At 34.1% G+C, this 21,366-nt stretch overlaps 1 protein-coding gene across 2 annotated transcripts; it reads left to right on the top strand.

Annotated features, from left to right (window-relative positions):
• Positions 1-3,366: 3,366 nt before the first annotated feature.
• Positions 3,367-16,136, top strand: LOC141452124 (uncharacterized). Of its 2 annotated transcripts, none has more exons than XM_074123989.1 (2): positions 3,367-3,660; positions 14,217-16,136. In XM_074123989.1, the coding sequence occupies exons 1-2, from the start codon at positions 3,525-3,527 to the stop codon at positions 14,747-14,749; spliced, it is 669 nt and encodes a 222-aa protein (XP_073980090.1). In that variant the 5' UTR covers positions 3,367-3,524; the 3' UTR covers positions 14,750-16,136. The 2 variants fall into 2 exon arrangements, with proteins under 2 accessions (XP_073980090.1, XP_073980091.1); XM_074123990.1 differs by lacking the exon at positions 3,367-3,660 and adding an exon at positions 6,776-6,889.
• The last annotated feature ends 5,230 nt before the right edge of the window (positions 16,137-21,366 follow it).

The following is a 21,366-nucleotide window of genomic DNA, read 5'->3' as shown; positions in this document are numbered from 1 at the left end:
CCTCACATACTGGACAATTCGTCATAAGATGGGTGTTTCTCCTTGGTCTATACAAAAGGAATTAGGGAAGAGCCCCATTGCGTGGAGGTGTCCCCAGGGATCTCAAAAGTGTGGTTTGTCCCGCAGCGCTGGTAAATATACAACCAACCATATTGTCAGGGCTTAGGATATTGGTTGATGAAATGATAAATTTAAAGCACTCTACTTATTACTTAATATATTTTAGCGAACCTTAAAGAACATAGCTCTGTTTAAAAAGTGACTTTACCTTAATGTTTTGGTCGTTCTAGTAGTTAAGTAGTACAATTACTAGTAATAGCAGCAATAACATTACTAATAACCGTTTCAGAGTTTCCTTTTACAAGAAAGTACGCCAACCATGAAAACAATACACTATAAAAACATTTGGTCTTTGCGCTGGTTTGTATTCTGTACTTTAATTGTAAAGCTGGCGAAAGGATTTGTTTACAACTGGGGTGAAGAACCTTTAGAAGTCCGAGGGCCGGAATGAGCATACAAGGGCTGATGAAGGGAAACACTACCATGTCCTCCAATGTCCTTTTTAAGATCACTTAACTGAAACTAATAATGACAAAAATCACACAATTTCACACAAATTAATGACTATCAGTTTGTTTAAAACCATAACTAAATATTGCTAAAACTTATATCCCTAAAACGCCGCTATAAATAGTTAATCTGGAAAAAAAACATTCGTTCAACGTTCGGGAATTTAAATAAAGTTCTCTTACTGAAATTTTCTATCACAATAAATGTTAAAGAAAAAAGAATATTTTCAAATTCAGTAATAATTGTTTATTTATAACCTTAACACAAACAGTAAGGTTAAAAGACACACCCACATTAGGTGTAAACAATGTAAAAATTAATATAATTGTTAATAAGCATAAACCCTGAAAATTACCAAATCCCTTGGTCGAATATTTGGCAATAAATATACAATAATATGACTAAAAATTTTAGAGTGAAGACATTTTCGAACTAATTTCAATAAAAACTAAGGAGACTATTTTTTGTAAAGTCATATTTCCATTTAATCGGTTATTGACAGATTGGGCATTTTTCGAAGCATAAAGTGCTAAACAAAAAATGCTAAACTCATAGTATAAATAATAAAGAAATAATTTAAACTGCTCACTACTAAGTAAAAATACTTGTTGATGACAAGAAAACTGAGCACAGATACTGAACATTGAATATCGCAGGCTACAGTTGTATAGTTATAGACAAAGTTATTCCTGCTACCACCTACACAGTCCATGTCAGTCAAACCTAAGAATCGAGGACAGTAGAGATTTCTGTGCACTGATTACTTCAGGGAACATGGTAACAAATAAAGTTTGATAGTAATAATAACTATTGCAATTCTGAGTAAGTTGATTTTATAACCCGTACTATTTCTCATATCAATGGTGCTTCATTATTGCGAATACGAAAATCATTAATTTATGTACCTTACATAAAATATATTCGTTTTGTAAAAATAATTATAATGTTTTTCTTATCTGTAATTGATTCAGGCATAGATAGGATAATAATGCAAGACGGTAATTTGTAAGAGAAGTCGAAATCTTTGCACTAAAATGATTAATAAGTCTAAAACCTGAAGGTATGCAATAACTATGGGCGTAACGACAGGTAAACTCAAAGATATTACGCAGCACTGAGGACCTAACCAAATTTTCAATATTATAAGACTCTAGACTGTACATTCTACTGAAGCAGCACTTTAGAGGTGCTTATCCTTCCCTTCCAATAATTAAATTATCCTGAGAAAATAGTTGAAATAAAATTTTGTAGATATATATACGTAAACAATAAATAGTTTGTTGTATAAATATACGTATACAATAAATAGTTTATTGTATAAATAATAGATATATAAGTGTACAATAAATAGTTTATTGTATAAATAATAGATATATACGTGTACAATAAAAAGTTTATAGATAAATAATAGATGTATACCAATACAATAAATAGTTTGTTGTATAAATAATAGAACTATTCCTTTACAATAATAAATAGGTTATCAATAATTGATATATAGCACACACAATAGTTTACTGTATAAATTAAAAGAAAATCATTGGATCTATTTCCCAGTAAATGTCAAAAAAGTGAATAACTTTTTTAATAAAGTGGTATTTCCGGCAGAGTGATTTTGTTGGTTACAGTCGCGTCTTCCGATAAGGCCAAATCGAAATATAAAGTTCCTGCAATTTTTTGTTTGTGAAATTTTTATAACCCACCCAATTTTCTAAAAACACATTTAATTTTCTAAAAACTCATTTCGAACTCAGGGGATTTCAAAATGGATATTATCCTTGAAAACTGAATTTCTAAAATTTAGCATCATCATAATACTTCCTCCTAATTATTAAGAAGAAATAAAAAGTATAGTCTGGATTGTTATAATGTTATAGTTAATTCAAACATGAGAATTTTTTAGAATATCCAATTACATTTCCCCTTATCTCTCAACGTTCCTTGTTTATTTTGTGGCCTAATGAAGCACCTACGTAAATTCATAAATGTGTACTCATTATTAATACTATTTTGTACTAATAACAATATATTTATGGTAAAAGTTTCGTGCTGCCGTAGGATGACCCCAACAGTTAGAAAACCACTGCCATCAAGTATCAGTTTACATAAATGTAGGTGTACAAAAGTAGATAACACTATATTTTGGTGTAGTAAATACTAATAAGAGGTAGATAAAAATAAAGAAACTGCACTAGATATTATTTATTAAAAATTTATAGAGGTTCCGATATGTTTACGTATCCCCTTATGTCCAATTGGACGGAAACTGAATCTCTGGTATTCATTTGTACTACTATCGAAGCAAAAACTAAATAATTCGAATAAAAAATTTATAACAGAATTTCGGTTTGAAAAAAGACGAAGTAATCGAAAAATATCTATTGAAACAAGTTCAAAAACTGTATGATAAACTTTGTTTAGAATTTAAAGTTTGGTCGAAAACCAAAGTTACATTTTTCTGATTTTATGTTTTTTATGTTGGTTTACACAATCGCAGAACAATTTTTAACACTTTTTCGGATGAGGGGAACTTCAAAATTTTGATTGAAGACAGTACGGATTTTAAAATACGAATTCAATCTATTGTGAAAGTGCTTGTTATTTTAACAAATAATAATAATATTGTGAGACAATAAAACTCGATCTGGTTACTGGCTACTAGCTTTTATTAAAATTACCTATAAACACCTGTTGCATACAACATGACACGCGATAGTCGAAGGACATGGCGTGCGTAAAATGCCCCGGACACGCTCTTTGGTAACCAATGGAAATAATAGAACGAAGTGAATTGGTAAACACGACACTATACAGCGCTGCTCGCGCTATTTACAGACGCCTGACCGCTGTGATAAAGACACAGTTTGTCGTGTCACACGTGTGAGACACGTGTAGAATAATCTTCAGCTTTTGTGTGGATTACGGTTTTTTATTTTGCTCGACATCATTATACTATGGTTGTTGAGAAGTTAATAGCGATTGTGAGGGAACGTAGAGAGCTTTATGATCCAAGACACGAAGACTACGCGAAGGTGAAATTGAAAAATCGGATTTGGAAGGAAATTGCAAAGGAGTTACATTATAAAGACGGTGAGTACATATGCAAACACATTAATAAAAGTAATTTTTATAGTTTTAATATGCATTCAGGGAAGGTTCTTCTAAAACTGTTTATTAAAATACCATACAGCCTGATATTATCAGTCACGAAACTTCTACGTTTTATTAACAATGTTTCCTCAGGCGATTGTAGCGCTCCTAGTGGTCAGCTAGACATAATTGAGCAAAATAAATGTAAATAATAATTCAATAATAATAGATAAAACGCAAATAAAAATAATTTAAATTTTGGACGTATTTACTTTTCATAGGTAAGCTACATTGAATTTGATATCACCTTTGTAATTTTAAAGGAATACTCTTGCAGTAAAACAACATTCTATTCTTAATTTAAGGAATAAATAAAATTTCGTGATTTTAAGGCTCAAGCTGAAAGTTTTGGAGCACCATATCAGTGTGGAGAACTGATTAGGAAATTTTATTGATTATTATTTTACTTTTTTCTTCCATCACTAGACATTGAGCTGTGAGAAGCTCGTAGGAAGGGAAATTACAACTCCTGGCAGTTGCATTTGAACCCCGGGATCTACATTATTATTATTTCTGTATTATTGAAACAATTTGTATTACAACTATCCTTTTGTGTTCGCTCAAGTTTAGTATTACAGCATGAACTGAATGTTTGAAAAATTCTGAAAAAGATCAGAACCCCAAGGGAAACTGGCCTAATAACATTGGTGATTTCTATCAATGCTCCTTTCTTGTTCATGTGCAACTACCAATCTAACAATGGTACTTTCAACTTTTCGCTTTCTACCAGTTGTCTGTGGCCAGTCGTTTCAACAAAATGACCACAGGGACTACCGCAACTTGTTGCAGAAAGTTGTCCTGTTATCTGGTAGGATAACAATGTCTATAAATATGCTTTGCGTTTTTCTTTATCAAACAAGACTACGAGGTGTGTTCAAAAAGTAACGGGAATTTTCGTTTTTTGAAAAAATTATTTATTTATTCATCTACATTAATATTGTCGCCTTCAAAGTAGTCCCCTTCGCATACAATACACTTGTGCCAGCGCTTTTTCCAATCCTCGAAACACTTCTGAAACTCGATCTTTGTGATAGCTTTCAGCTCTTTCAGCGATTCGCTTTTAATGTCATCTATGCTTGTAAAACGACGGCCTTTTAATGTTCTCTTTATGTTTGGAAATAGAAAAAAGTCACATGGAGCCATGTCTGGCGAATATGGAGGCTGGGGCATCGTTAAAGTTTTTTTTTTGGCCAATGAAGTGTGAGCAGGTGCATTATCGTGGTGCAAAATCCATGAATTGTTTTGCCACAAATCCGGGCGTTTTTTTCGGATTGCTTCACGCAAACGGCGTTGAACTTGTAGGTAGTACTCCTTATTGATTGTTTGACCTTGTGGCAAGAATTCATGATGCACTATGCCATTAAAATCGAAGAACACAGTGAGCATAACCTTCACATTCGACCGCACTTGTCGAGCCTTTTTCGGTCTTGGCGATCCAGAATGCCTCCACTGGGACGATTGAGCCTTAGTTTCGACATCATATCCGTAAACCCATGTTTCGTCCCTGTTATAACACGTTTCAGTAGATCCGCATCGTTGTCGACTTCATTGAGTGACTCTTGAGCAACTTCCATTCTCCGCTGTTTTTGTTCGAAATTCAACAATTTTGGAACAAATTTTGCTGCCACACGTTTCATACCCAAAACATCCGAAAAAATTTCATGGCATGAGCCAATTGATATGGCAACATCATCAGCGACTTCTCTGATTGTGATTCGGCGATCGTTCATAACCATTTCTTTCACTTTTTTCACGTTTTCATCGGTTGTTGATGTGCTTGGACGTCCAGGTCGTTCGTCATCTTCAACGTTTTCGCGGCCATCTTGGAAACGCTTATACCACTCGTAAATCCTTGTTTTACTCATAGCAGACTCACCATATGCCTTTATTAACATTTCACACACTTTATTTCATTTTTTACGCAAAATTTAATACAAATTCTTTGATCCATTTTTTTTAACAAACAAAAATCGCCAAGCTCGAAAAACACGTCTAACCTTAACGGCTGCCACTTAAGAAGTAAACAATGAATATTACTGAAAATTTTATCGTACTTCAGGGGCATGTGTACCAACATAATAAAAAAAAAAATTTACAATCAGACTCTCCAAACCCGCGAAATTTAAAAATTCCCGTTACTTTTTGAACACATCTCGTATATCCGGTTGGTTTGCTTTACTTCCTCAGTCTATTGATTATGAGTGACTCCCATACTGTCTTCCAGCAGTTCAGGATTGCATTTATAAGAAGGACTCCCTCTATAGAGGGAGGTAGCCCTGCTGATAGACAATTTTAACTATTGTGCCTCGATAATAGCTCTGTGCCTAGGGCCAGCATCCATAACAGATTTGATGAATTGATATGCCAGCTTGTTTATGAGAGACAATTCCTGATACCAGTAATTCATGATACAAGATCTACCTCTTACGTCCTCTTTTGTTGATGGCAGGTAAACCTCTCTTTGAAGTAAACACTACACATCAAAAGACAATCCTTTGAGCTCTTCTCCTCCTCGGACTTGAAGGCCAACAGCACCTAACTTACCTTTTAGTCTTATTTTTAATATCCATCAGACCGTTTTCCTTCAGTGCATTGAGCCTTAGGACAGATTCACTGACCACAGCATGGAGGTTTTAAAAACAAAATAATCTTAGTGCACGCTGCTGATTCGAACCCAGAATCTCTGCTTGGAAATCCAGGGCGCTACTACTGCGCTAATCCATTACAATCCTAACTGTTAAATGATAATACAATATCATTATTATTAATGATACTATATTAACATTATAGTACACGTGTCCATAAATTATTTATGGATTTTGATTGTTTATTGTATTATATCGCAATCCCCCATGCAATTACTAACAGTAATTTACTAGTACAATTATAATTAAACCATCTTTTCTTACATTCTCTACAAAATACAAAGTTTTTTTATAATCCAGGGTAAATAAATTTCTTGCAGGATTCAGTTTCCAAGGTAGTTGATTATTTCTATCCAATCATTTTCCACAGCCGTCAGGATCCCTATCTATTGTATGAATAATCCAAAACCTAAATTTAAATTTAATTTTTCTTAACGTTCGTAAAAGTAAAGGTAATTTTTACGAAATTTCGAGGTGGAAGAATATTAGTTAACCGAAATGTTGGTTGGAGTGTTCTATAATGTGTAAGTCACCAAATAACTAACTTACGTTAAGCTAATACTTTGGCTTGAAACCTCTTTTCAAGTAACTTTGATTTCCTAAAGGGTTGCTTCAACAAAATTTTTTTTTGTAAGAAAAATTATAATATTAAAGTCAACTATCTTTTTGGTTACAAGTATCTATATAAAATATAATTACATAAATTTCTAGCTGCTAGCCTTTTAGATTTTATCTTTCTAGGAGCCTCTTACAGCACACTTCTAAAATCTTGAGCTTACCAGTGATGGACAGGGTTTTTTTTAACGAAAGAATACTTCCTGGAACTGGCAGTCCACTGAAAAAAGTTCCGCCCTGCTCTAGTTGCGGTAAATCGCTCTTCCTTCGGTACAGTCAGCTTCTCTGCTGTCTTTTTTGTGCCTTTACAAGCCATCCGCCAATTACCTGCAGTACCACAATTCAAACAAACCAAATTTGTCTTGTTGCTGCTATTTAAATTTTTAGAATGAAATCTGTCCCTATTCTTTGAACAGGAAGTCAGATAGAGTCAATTTAGCAATTTCTTCATGAAGTTCGGCGAGTTCCTCTTCAACCACATCTTTCTCTTTATTATTTGCCGACAATTTCATAGCTTCTTGTTTCATGTCTGGACTGTTATCATAATAACCTTAATCAAAGTTAAGTTTCATATTATCGAGCTGGCAAAAGTCGGTTAAACATACGAGGTATGGCTATTAAATAACGAGACTGATGCTGCTACAGAAGAGCTATGCATGCGCCAAATCCTAACGACCGACAGCTGTGCAGCGTAAAGCCTTCTCTTTCGATTGCAGCGTCTCACGTGCTTGCAGAGAAATCTGTCTGACCGGAACCGTCGTTTATGTAAGAGGTGTTAGTTTCGTTTTGCCGAAAACATGATACTACACTTGTTTTAGAGCAACGAATTGTCGTGAAATTTCACATGAAACTTGGTGAAACCGCTACTGAAACTTATCTTTTATTAAAAGAAGTTTACGGCGATGAATGTTTATTACGTGCGCGAGTTTTTGAGTGGTTCAAGCGTTTCCAAGATGGCCGAGAAGACGTCGGAGATGATGACCACCTGGGTCCAAAACGGATGAAAATATCGATTATAATTAATCAACATTACTACCGTAAGGTGCTTGCTTAACTCCGTGAAAGAGTAAGGAAAAAAACGACCCGATTTGTGGAAGAACAAGTCATGGGTTCTCCATCAAGACAACCCGCCAGCTCACACTGCATTGCCTGTCAAGACGTTTCTATCCAAGTACAACATCCCAGTTTTAGGCCATTCGCCTTATTCGCCTGACCTGGCCCCCAAAATGACTTTTATCTGTTCCCCAAAGTCAAATCTGCATTAAAAGGAACACGATTTAAGTCTGTTGAAGCTGTGAAAGAAAAAGCGGTACGCGTCATGCAGTAGCTAACAGAAAAAGACTTCCAGCACTGTTTCGAACAATGGTAAATTCGCATGGAGCGTTATAGGGATAGGGGAAGGGTGGATATTGAAGGTGATAATAACTAAATATGTATAAATTTAAAATAAGATGTTTTATAGCAATAGTCTCGTTATTTAGTAGCCACACCTCTTAGTGTTTATAAATTGCATTTAAATATTTCTTGGATATGAGTTCATGAGATTAACAATATTAATTAAAATATCCTTTATTATAAAGAATTTAAATTTCACAAATACAAATTAATAAAAGACAATACTCTCCGGTGTAAGACACCATCAGAGGGGTTGTATGAAAAACAATAAAACGAGAAATGGAAAAAATAAATGAATAAAATAAAACGAGTCCTTGCACTAAAAACAATAGAATTAAACTATAAAAACAGTATTAACGCCCTACAAAATAAATACACTATGAAAACAGTATAAAATTAAAAATTAAATTCTAAAATTAAATCATATTTGTAGGAGCAAGCCAATTTACAATATTGAATTAATAAATAAAATTTAATGCCATTTAAGTACTTTATAATCTGTTCTTTAGAAAGGGTGGTTTGTTTAAAAAATTTAAAGCGAATTTCACTGAGGATAGGACAGATCGCCAGAAAGTTCTCGTATCTCCTGCTCGTATCTATTACAAAGTGAACAAATTACAGAACCGCGGAAAAAGCGTTTGTAATTTAAATTTAACAGCTCTCTTCTAGCCCTTAAAATCCAACTGTTATTTTGAATATCTGTTATTAAAATATCTGTTATTTTGAAATTTTTATCTAAATAAATTATATCAAAGTTCAAATGTTTATAAATAACAGAAGTGTTATAGAAGTAGCAGCAGAAAGTATAAATTTCTCCCTAAATTTTGCCACTAACGCATTTCTTAAGTTTTTAAAATTATTTTCTAAATTTGCATTTACATCAATTTCTAATCCATGACTTTTACACAATTCTCTCTGTTTTTTAAATCAGAATATTTCATTTTTAACTATTTCATTTGTAAGAATATTGTGGTACCTACAATTGGGCATATTCAAGAGTTCATGGGATTATCTACTGAAGTTTCATCTCATAAATAAATACATATCAGATCAGCAATCGTAAAAATTTCACGTGTGGTAAGTAGTAACTAAGTTCAATTTCACTCTAGAAATGTTCATCACTAGGGAACGGATTCGTATGTATTTACATATTTTTTTCTAGGCAATTTACAGACGTTTTTCAACTAGAAGTATTCATACTGACACTTTTTAAGCCGTTTGAGTCTACTTTTATTTCACATATTTCCACATATTTGGATGTTATCGCATATTTATACATATTTGATTAAAATAAATAAATATTTCTACATATTTAATCAAAATATGTACATATTTTTTCATATTTTTCATTTTGGGCATATTTTCATAATTGGGAGGTGGTTGACAGGAACTGTGAACCGCAGACTGTAGGGCTGTGAATCACAGTGGGTACAATGGTTATTGTAATTTACAAAGAATGCTGCTAAACAGTGACGGGCACTTGTTAGTTCTTTGAAGTTGTCTGACGTTGTCTGTTCTTTCAGCTCGGTCGTTGAAGTGTCCAATTCATTTCGTTCGATCACTTAGTGTATTCTTTTTTGGGTGAAATGCCACGAACATCGGCCTCAAACAAACAACTGGTTGCTAAATATCTTCGCGAGTTTCCAGCAGAACTTTTTCGAAGTGATGGAGACATTTTGTACTGCACAGCTTGTGACAAGCGCGTTTCTTGCTCTCAACGTTTCCAAGTCACCCAACATATTGCCACCGGATCGCACATAGAGAATAAAAACAGAAAGAAAGAGAGGACGTCCTATCAAGCCTTCCTTACATCTCCATCATCAAGTAAGTCTACTCTGAGTACAGATCTGTGTCGGGCTTTGGTTAGAGCAGATATCCCTTTCCACAAACTTAAAAATCCTCATTTCAAAGGATTCTTAGAGACCTATATTGGGAAAAAAATGCCTGACGAGAGCACTCTGCGGAAAAACTACCTGGAAGATATCTATAAAGATACACTAACCAAAATTCGAGAACATATCAAAGATGGACCGATTTGGGTGTCAATTGATGAAACCACTGACGTTGAGGGCAGGTATATTGCCAATGCAGTTATTGGAAAACTTGACAGTGATGCTGATGTGGATTCAAAGCCATTCCTTTTGAACTGTGAGGTTCTGAAAAATGCTATCATTCCACCATTTCACCATTCTTCGATGCCTCAATGCATATCCTATGGCCCAGTGGAGTTTTGAACGAAAAAGTTCTTTTGTTTCTCTCTGATGCTGCCCCCAACATGGTCAAGGCTGGGCAATCTATTCAGGTATTTTATCCTAAGATAATTCATGTGACGTGTATTGCTCATGCCTTGCATCGAGTAGCAGAAACTGTCCGATCTTTGTTCAGTGACGTAGATTCCTTAATCTCCTCGGTTAAAAAAGTGTTCTTAAAAGCACCAAGTCGCATTAAAATGCTAAAAGATCTCTATCCAGACTTGTGCCTTCCACCAGAACCAATATTGACAAGATGGGGTACTTGGCTGGAAGCAGCTCAGTATTACTATGAAAACTACAATAAAATCAAGAATGTCCTTTCACATCTCGAAGACGAAGCAGTAGCGATAAATACAGCCAAGTCTTTATTCGAGAAACCTAATTTAAGGAACGACCTTGCATTCATTTCTGACAATTGCGTATTTCTTGCACAAGCCATTACCCAACTTGAGTCCCAAAATGTTCGACTGACAGAAAACGTGTCCAACGTTAAAAAAGTCATCGAAAAGGTGGAAGGAATACCTGTGAGTAAGGGAGATCTGATCAGATCAAAACTGGTAGAAGTACTGAGCAAGAACAAAGGGTGGGAGACCATCTGCCAGATTTCTGATATTATCAGTGGAACAGAAGTCACCTCAGAACATCGTGTACCCTTTACAACCAACGAGATAACTTCTTTCAGCAAGGCACCTATAACATCTGTAGATGTTGAACGATCTTTTAGTCGTTACAAGTCCATCTTACGCCCAGATCGTCGTCACTTTACGTTCCAACATTTGAAATTTCATGTGGTTGCAAACAATTTCGAAGAGTGAAGTTTTCAAAATTGAAAATTTAACACATCTTTTTATAAATAGTAAAAATGTTCTTTGTTGTATAAATCATTATAACTTGTAAAAACAAATTATTTTGTTCCTAATAAATTATTATAAATTGTAAAAATGTTCTTTTCTTGTATAAATAATTATAACTTGCCCCCCCAAAAAAAATTCCATTTTCATAAAAAAAAATGTCCATTTTACTTAAATATTACAGAATATATTTTAAGAAAATCACATATTTTCCACATAATTGACGAAAATAAATGCATATTTTAATTAAATATTTGGCATTTTTAAATACATATAAATCCGTTCCTTATATCATCACTAAATCTCCCTGTAGCTGCCAGCCACAACGATGATAAATTAGTAATCAATCTGAATTATATTGAAGCTAACAAAACCGCTACAGTTATCTTATATATATTTATAGTTTCAAGAATATTTATTACTGACACGATTTAATTGCAAAATATATTACAGCTACTGCTTCACTTGCAATGAGAGAATTGCTATCTTGAAACAAAGATAACAAGCTACTGATTGTCATGTATCTGTCTGCAAAGTTACTACGTTTGTTCCATATTTCTATATTGCAGTTTTGATAGCTACATTTTTTTTACTATATTCAGTCATTCTTTGTTCTCCCCTGTCAAAAGAGTAACTACACTTTTTTAGCTGTTTCCAGAGGGCCGTTATCTGAAAAAGAAAAACAAAGTTCATGTATTAATGCAGTTCAGAGTTTAATTAAATTGTAGAAAGACACACTGAGAGTCAGTTTATAATCTTACACTTTTACCGGAACTACTCGGTCTAAAGCAAAGTAAAGTAATCGCCTATTTTTTCAGGCGGGACTAACGTCCAACTACCAATTAGATGCCGTGGACGGAGGCAACTAGCAAGAATACTTTACTATAAATTTCTTTTATTAACCATTAAATAAAATCTAAGGCCTAAGACCGGGAATCGAACCCAGTACCACAATACATATTAGCTTCGCAGGTCTCGCCTCTAACCGCTCGGCACCCTGCTCGGTCTAAAAGTCTGTTGCCAGTTTTGATTGGCTTATAGATATCATAACTTGGATTATTGCCGTATGACGCGTCTCACCCCCTATACTTCAACTATCTTCTGCCTTGAAGTCGTCCGTGATCCTCAACAGTCATCAGCTTCAAAAAAATTACTTAATCATTAAATCATTCTATAATTTCTAATCATTCTATTGTTTAAAGAAGTTACATTGACTAAATTATTGTGTAAACATATTGCCAGAAATAATCTCATAAAGAATGTGATTGCGTTGTTTCCTAATACTGTGTTCACCTGATTAGAGTTTACGTACTTATTTAGTTAATATATATTAAACGAAAGTAATCGTCTATTTTTGCAGGCAGGGCTTAACGTCCAACTACCAATTAGGTCGTGGACAAAATCAAAAGCACATATTTTACAATTAAGTTTTTTCAAATAAAAAGTCACTACACGGATTCGAACTGGGGAATTTCCACATTAATTCACGCTGACTAGTGATTCTCAACCACTGTGCCGCGAAAGTTTTGAAGTTTGCCGCCATATTTTAGAAATGCATACAATAAAAATTATATATTAAATGTAGAAGACGATATGAGAGTAACATTATCATTTATACCACCAAATATAAACGAAATTATCAAAAACCATCAAGCTCAAATTTCTCATTAAAAGTATTCTTATTAATAACTTGTAATTAATCCCTTAATAAACATGTACTGTTGTTTTTGAAGTACATATTATTTTATTGAATCCCCACACTAGACTTAAAAGAACAGAACTAAACAGACGCTATCAACTACTTAGAAGATTCTTAGACGATAGATCAAAACTCTCTCTGAACAACAAAAGACTGATTTTTTACTTCTATTTTGAAACCCATCTGGGTGTATGAAATAGAGCAGTGGGGTTCAACCAAACGCTCCAATCTCCAAAGGATTCCATCTCTTCAGCCTAAAATACTTCGAACTATTGTACACGCTCCATTTTATGTCTCCAACCTGACTATACACACTGACCTTAACATTTCTTTTATCATCGAAGTTGCTAAAACACGATACAGAAAACTCCACTTCAGCCTGCAATCTCATATAAATCCTCTAGCTCAAAATCTTTCTTCAAGAACTCTTCCTGATAACCCGACAAGACGTTTTAGAAGACAGTGGCCTCGTGTTCTCCTCTCCAGTGAAGAGATTGGCTAACCATCTAATATTTGGGAGTGCTACCACTGGGTAACTTCTCCACTCGTTACTTATCATTTGTTACTCGGATTATCACTGTTACTTATGCGCTGATTGTAGCATAAAAAAACGCAAAAAAAATGTATATTGAAAATAAACATAAACTATTTTAAACAGTGTATTATGGATAAGTAAAATACTTTTAAGTTTATCTTATTGTTAGTGTACCGCCAAATTTTGAAATTGTTAAAAGTGTGCCGGGACTAAAATAAGGTTGAGAATCACTTCACAAGACCAACAACTGCCCATCGATAGTCAATCTGTACTTAATGTTTTTTGAAGGTTTTATAGTCATTTATTTATTGTGTTTGTGATCTTGTTTTCTTTTATAGTCATCATCATTATTTATTTCTTTATAACAATTAGTTGAACTGAAAAATACAACAAATCAATAATGTGCAGCCAAAATTCTGTTGTATCTTTTCATCAAACTCAAATATAATTATAGTTAAATTATTTTAAAATATAATCGTTAATATGTATTATTTTTTTTTGCAGGTAAAGAGGTGAAAAATGTTTGGTTAAAACTGAGGGGCAGCTATAGAGACGCAAGACGGCGACAACATAAACGCGTTAAAAGTGGAATTTCTCCCAAAAACATTAAACCGTGGAGACACCAAAAGCAGATGTCATTTCTTGAACCATATACGTCAATAGGAGCGGATGAAGGAAATATGATTGATGATGGCAGCGATGCTGATTCACAACAATTGCTAGAATCACCAAAAAGTGAGCATTTGGAAAACGGTGGTGTAGATAGTGAAAATGAAAAAGAAGTGAACTCACAACTACAGTCTGTTGGATATGCACCTCATGTGGACAATATCACCTTGGATGATCCTCTTTATAACTTTTTCATCTCCATGTATCAGCTCACTAAAAATATGCCCCCAAATTATCAGCACAAAGTGAGATCCCAAGTTTTTCAAGCAGTTTCTGAATCAGAAGCTGCTATTATGAACATCGCTTCTGACTCATCTCTTTCTATATTTCCTTTTTCTAAAGATGAGAAAAAATCCAATAATCATTAATCATTAAATTAATTACTAATCGAGTAATAATCGATACTTATCGTTAAAAGCAGAAAGTTTTTTTCTTTTATACGCTTTAAGCGATAATGGAAGGGTTAAGGAAAGAAACAGCTGAGATATTGACTGAGATTTAACAGTTTCATAACCAAGTTTAATCACATGTACAAAGCCCAGCACAATCATCACAACGATGTCCATTACCAGTAGAAATGATTATAAATCACAATTATTTTCTTGTGAATGTATCAATAACTCTTCAAACAGTTCAACAACTAGTTTTGTCCTACGACAGAAATTCCTGTTAGAAACATAAATTGAAGTTTAGATTCAGGCCTAATTAAAAATTGCAACAAAAACCTGTTGAACAAACGTGTGCTACCAATATATTATATCCCACCAACAGTTTAAATATTATGTAGCTTGATTGCTCTAAATTAGTCAATCATTAAAAGATAATCAAATCCTGGGCCTAATAAAGGTATATTAGTTGTATATTTATTAATATTGTTGTATATGTATCATTATTGTAGTATATTTATTATTATTGTTGTATATTTATTATTATTGTTGCATACTTATTATTATTATTGTTGTATTTTTTGGGCAAATTAATTTCAGACAGTTTCCCACTAAGTAATACTGTTATATTTCCCCTTCTGCAACTCCATTAACTAGTATTAAATGTGTATCAATAACTAAAAGGTCCGGTAGGACAGTTATATAAGGGTTGATTGTCAAAAAGAGCACGAAAAAGCGTAACGTTGAAAAACACCCAACTTTGACAATTTTTTTTCTCTTTTTCTAAAAAAGATAAAATTCCCAAATTATGTTTAAAATTAAGGGCAAACCCTCCTTTATAACTGTAATTTTTTTTGCAACAACCCAGATCTAATAGGTTTCGAGAAAAAAGTTGCCGAAAATGAGCAAAAATGGCTTTTTCAAAAAATGTTCTTGTTCTTGTTGTTGTTGTTTTTCTTGTTGTTGTTACCTTTTTTGTAAACAACGTAGCGCCTAAACGCGTGAACCGATTTTCATGAATGAGGTGTCATTCGATTCGGAATTTTATGTAGATGTACCTTTTGGGGGTCTCGACGCTGTACATCAAAGGGCAGAGGAGTTAACCCCCTTTATGTAAGGCCCCCTCCAAAATTATTATTACTAATTACTCTGTAAATCTTGGCCCGATTTTGATAAAATTTGGTAGGATGATAGGGTTAGGGCTCCCCTACCTAACAATAAAGCGACGATCTGCTCTTACACTTGTTAAGGGGAAGTATAGCAATCGTTTCAAATTATCGACATAGTTACATAATTCTCAAGAAATATATGATTAGTAAACGTGTGATGTGTTTTTACACAAAACTTTTAAACAATGTAAGCTAAGTAATTCTTACGCAAAAAAAAACAAAAAATAATCTTAAATTTTTTTTTTTTTTAAATTTGTAATCACCAAATTCCACTCATTATAAAATTGTTTCTCACCTTGAAGTGCACTTTTAAGTTAACCTTAGTTTAATTCTTTAATTTGTTATTTTAGTTTATAATTATTATAGAATATCACAATATATATTAAAGGTTCTATTTTAAAAAAAAATAATCTGTGTTTACTTCTTCGAATGTTTTGATTAATTACGAGGGTCGTTTGAAAAGTCCGTGCAAAAATAAAAACTACTTAATTTTTTGGGGTAAACCTTTTTTATTTTTCAACATAGTCTCCTTTAAGGCTTATACACTTCGTCCAACGCTGCTCTAGTTTGTTGATCCCTTCCGGATAATAGGATTTGTCCAAGTCTGAAAAATAGCCATTCGTTTCTGCAATCACCTCCTCGTTTGAATAAAATCTTTTTCCCGCCAGACATTTCTTCATATTGGGGAACTAGTAGTCCGAGGGAGCCAAGTCTGGAGAATAGGGGGGATGTGAAACGAGTTGGAACCCTATTTCCATTAATTTTGCGACCACAACTGCTGAGGTGTGAGCTGGTGATGGAAAAGGACTTTTTTGTGGTCCAATCTTGGTTGTTTTTCTTGCAGCTCGGTTTTCAAACGGTCCAATAACGATGAATAATATTCACCTGTAATAGTTTTACCCTTTTCCAGATAGTCGATGAGGATTATTCCTTGCGAATCCCAAAAGACGGTCGCCATAATCTTTGCGGCCGAAGGAACGGTCTTCGCCTTTTTTGGCGCAGATTCCCCCTTGGTAAACCATTGTTTAGATTGTTCTTTGGTCTCAGGAGTGTAGTGATGTATCCATGTTTCATCCACAGTGACGAAACGACGCTTAAAGTCCTGCGGATTCTTCTGGAACAGCTGCAAACCGTCCTTGCAACACTTCACACGATTTCGTTTTTGGTCAAGCGTGAGCAATCGCGGCACCCATCTTGCGGATAGCTTTGTCATGTCCAAATGTTGATGCAAAATATTATGTACCCGTTCATTCGAGATGCCCACAGCACTAGCAATCTCACGCACCTTCACTTTTCTGTCATCCATCACCATATCATGGATTTTATCAATGATTTCTGGAGTGGTAACCTTAACAGGGCGTCCAGAACGTTCAGCGTCACTTGTGCCCATATGGCCACTCCGAAAATTTTGAAACCACTTATAAACTGTTCTAATCGAAGGTGCAGAGTCACCATAATGTTTATCAAGCTTCTCTTTAGTCTCCTGAGGCGTTTTGCCTTTCATAAAGTAGTGTTTAATCAACACACGAAATTCTTTTTCGTCCCTTTTTTGAAAATCACTCGACTTCCTCGATTCAAACGAGTGCCAAACACAAAGAAATAGACCGATCTGGCTGAAACTTGGTGTGTGTTCTTCCAAGAGATGCTGCTAACTAAACATAACCTCGATACGCGCCAGTTGTGCTATCTCTCTGACTTTGCACGGACTTTTCAAACGACCCTCGTAATAATGTCCCCTGCAGGTGGTATTATTCCCTTATTAACCGTCACAGTTATCAATGTTTAAAAACAACATTATTTTTTTAAATAATTTTTTTGTGACGAGAGAGGGAAGGGATTAGCTATGAGGTTAGCATACTGGACTCCCACGCGGAGGTCCCGGGTTCGAATCCAGCAGCTGACCCTTAGATTTTCTCTTCCTAGGAGCTTCTTACAGCTCACTGTCCGGTGATGGACAGTGTTGTCTGTAACGAGAGAACACTGTCCGGAGGCCGGCAGTGCACTGGAAAAAGCTCCGGGCGCTAATGACCTCAGCTGTTGATGCGCCAAAAAAAAAAAAATAAATTGAAAGAACGTAGAATATGGAAAATAAAACTCAAAGCGATTTCTTATTGCACCACTGCACCACTTGAACACCCTCTTAATGCACTTATGTGCATTCTTCTGGTGCACAATGGCATCAGAAAATGAATTAAAGATTTTTTTTTTTTTTTTTTTTAAAAAAAGTTGCAAAAATAATTTAAAAAACTGATACAGTCGCTGGTAACTGAAAAATTTCAATAAAATTTAAATTTCATGTTTGGAATGTAGACAGAAAATGGATTGTCCACAATATGCACTAAGTGTCAGCTCATACCTGCTTTATTGGAGATTTGTACCGCCCTATAGTTTTGCCCTTTGCTAATAGAATGGCCAAGTTACTTGACTCCCCATTTTCTCCTAAAGATCTATACCTGCTTGAGCCCTTACTAGAGTGGAACCCCAAATTCCGGCTTGCTACTCAACAACAGAAAAATCTATTATTCCGACCTTTGGTACAATAGGCTTGAAGAAACAGGTAGCTACGATTGTATTGGGAGTAGAGTGGCTAAATGTTGCTGCTGCGATTTTTCCACAATTCTAGTTTTGGTCCTGTCTATTTCATTCGAAACCCATGTACATTTTAATGTGGTACATTTTAAAAAGCAAATATACTTCTTCTTTTTTTTACCATAATTCTCGAAAAACGTTTTTTCTTTGTAGAAAACTATTAAATCTTTACTGTTTAGCTACTTGCAAATGAATTAATAGAAAAAGAAACAATAATTATAATACAAATAAGAGTTAAGGCCAAACGTTACTTGAAATCAAAATTAAATCTACAATATCAGTACAAAACATTCATAATTTACAATAATTAAATAAAAGTCATTAACCTACAAATATTTGGATAAGGTATACAGAAGAATGACGGCTATGAAGGTCATCAGTGAAGCATATATGTCATTCATATTAGATAAAATTGCAATCAATAAAACTAACACTTTTCTAACTCTAAATCTGAAACTAAGAAAGAAACATGAAATTTACATTAAATTAAAATAAACCTTATTTACTTTAAATGAATAAATTTACATTATTGATGGAAACAAAAAATTTTGTTAGAAACAAAATTAGTAATTTGCTTTCCTTTAGATGTGAGGTGTTCAAAGTATTATTTGGAAAAATAAAAATTTTCCCATTTAGAAAGCTGCAATTGTGCACGATTAAGGAGGTAGATTTCTACTATAATAGACTATGTTTACGTGGCGATTAGGACAGGAGATACAGCAATTCGAAATACGAAGATACCAAATTTTAACACCTTATATCTCGTTTATAAATGAAACAAGAAAGATGCAATTGTGCACGATTGAGGAGGTAGATTTGTACTATAACAGACTATGTTTACGTGGCGATTACACAATAGGATAGGAGATACAGAAAATCGAAATACGAAGGAAATGTAAAGCTACCAAACTTTAACACCTTATATCTCGTTTATAAATGTGGTTACAAAACTGCAATTGTGCACGATTGAGGTGGTAGATTTGTACTATAATAGACTATGTTTTCGCGGAGATTACACCAATAGGACAGGAGATACAGCAATTCGAAATATGAAGGAAATGTAAAGATACCAAATTTTAACACCTCCTATCTCGTTTATAAATGCAGCTAGAAAACTGCAATTGAGCACGATTGAGGTGGTAGATTTGTACTATAACAGACTATGTTTACGTGGCGATTACACCAATAGGATAGGAGATACAGAAAATCGAAATACGAAGGAGATGTAAAGCTACCAAACTTTAACACCTTATATCTCGTTTATAAATGTGGTTACAAAACTGCAATTGTTCACGATTGAGAAGGTTGATTTGTACTATAATAGACTATGTTTTCGCGGAGATTACACCAATAGGACAGGAGATACAGCAATTCGAAATATGAATGAAATGTAAAGATACCAAATTTTAATACCTCCTATCTCGTTTATAAATGCAGCTAGAAAACTGCAATTGAGCACGATTGAGGTGGTAGATTTGTACTATAACAGACTATGTTTACGTGGCGATTACACCAATAGGATAGGAGATACAGAAAATCGAAATACGAAGGAGATGTAAAGCTACAAAACTTTAACACCTTATATCTCGTTTATAAATGTGGTTACAAAACTGCAGTTGTTCACGATTGAGAAGGTTGATTTGTACTATAATAGACTATGTTTTCGCGGAGATTACACCAATAGGACAGGAGATACAGCAATTCGAAATATGAATGAAATGTAAAGATACCAAATTTTAACACCTTATATCTCGTTTATAAATGAAACAAGAAAGATGCAATTGAGCACGATTGAGGAGGTAGATTTGTACTATAATAGACTATGTTTTCGCGGAGATTACACCAATAGGACAGGAGATACAGCAATTCGAAATATGAATGAAATGTAAAGATACCAAAATTTAACACCTTATATTTCGTTTATAAATGAAACAAGGAAGATGCAATTGAGCACGATTGAGGAGGTAGATTTGTACTATAATAGACTAAGTTTTCGCGGAGATTACACCAATAGGACAGGAGATACAGCAATTCGAAATATGAATGAAATGTAAAGATACTAAATTTTAACACCTTATATCTCGTTTATAAATGAAGCAAGAAAGATGCAATTGAGCACGATTAAGTGGAGTTTACACCAATAGGACTGGAGATACAGCAATTCAAAATATGTAGGAAATGTAAAGATACCAAACTTTGAAACCTTATATCTCGTTTATAAATGCAGCTAGAAAACTGCAATTGAGCACGATTGAGGTGGTAGATTTGTACTATAATAGACTATGTTTTCGCGGAGATTACACCAATAGGACAGGAGATACAGCAATTCGAAATATGAAGGAAATGTAAAGATACCAAATTTTAACACCTCCTATCTCGTTTATAAATGCAGCTAGAAAAGTGCAATTGAGCACGATTGAGGTGGTAGATTTGTACTATAACAGACTATGTTTACGTGGCGATTACACCAATAGGATAGGAGATACAGAAAATCGAAATACGAAGGAGATGTAAAGCTACCAAACTTTAACACCTTATATCTCGTTTATAAATGTGGTTACAAAACTGCAATTGTTCACGATTGAGAAGGTTGATTTGTACTATAATAGACTATGTTTTCGCGGAGATTACACCAATAGGACAGGAGATACAGCAATTCGAAATATGAATGAAATGTAAAGATACCAAATTTTAACACCTCCTATCTCGTTTATAAATGCAGCTAGAAAACTGCAATTGAGCACGATTGAGGTGGTAGATTTGTACTATAACAGACTATGTTTACGTGGCGATTACACCAATAGGATAGGAGATACAGAAAATCGAAATACGAAGGAGATG

Source organism: Rhodnius prolixus, unplaced genomic scaffold (assembly GCF_049639745.1).
Source record: "Rhodnius prolixus isolate KJV_2025 unplaced genomic scaffold, Rpr scaffold_3, whole genome shotgun sequence".
Lineage (NCBI taxonomy): Eukaryota > Metazoa > Arthropoda > Insecta > Hemiptera > Reduviidae > Rhodnius > Rhodnius prolixus.
The sequence above is the reverse complement of the archived record's forward strand: the minus strand, read 5'-3'. Positions and strand labels throughout refer to the sequence as shown.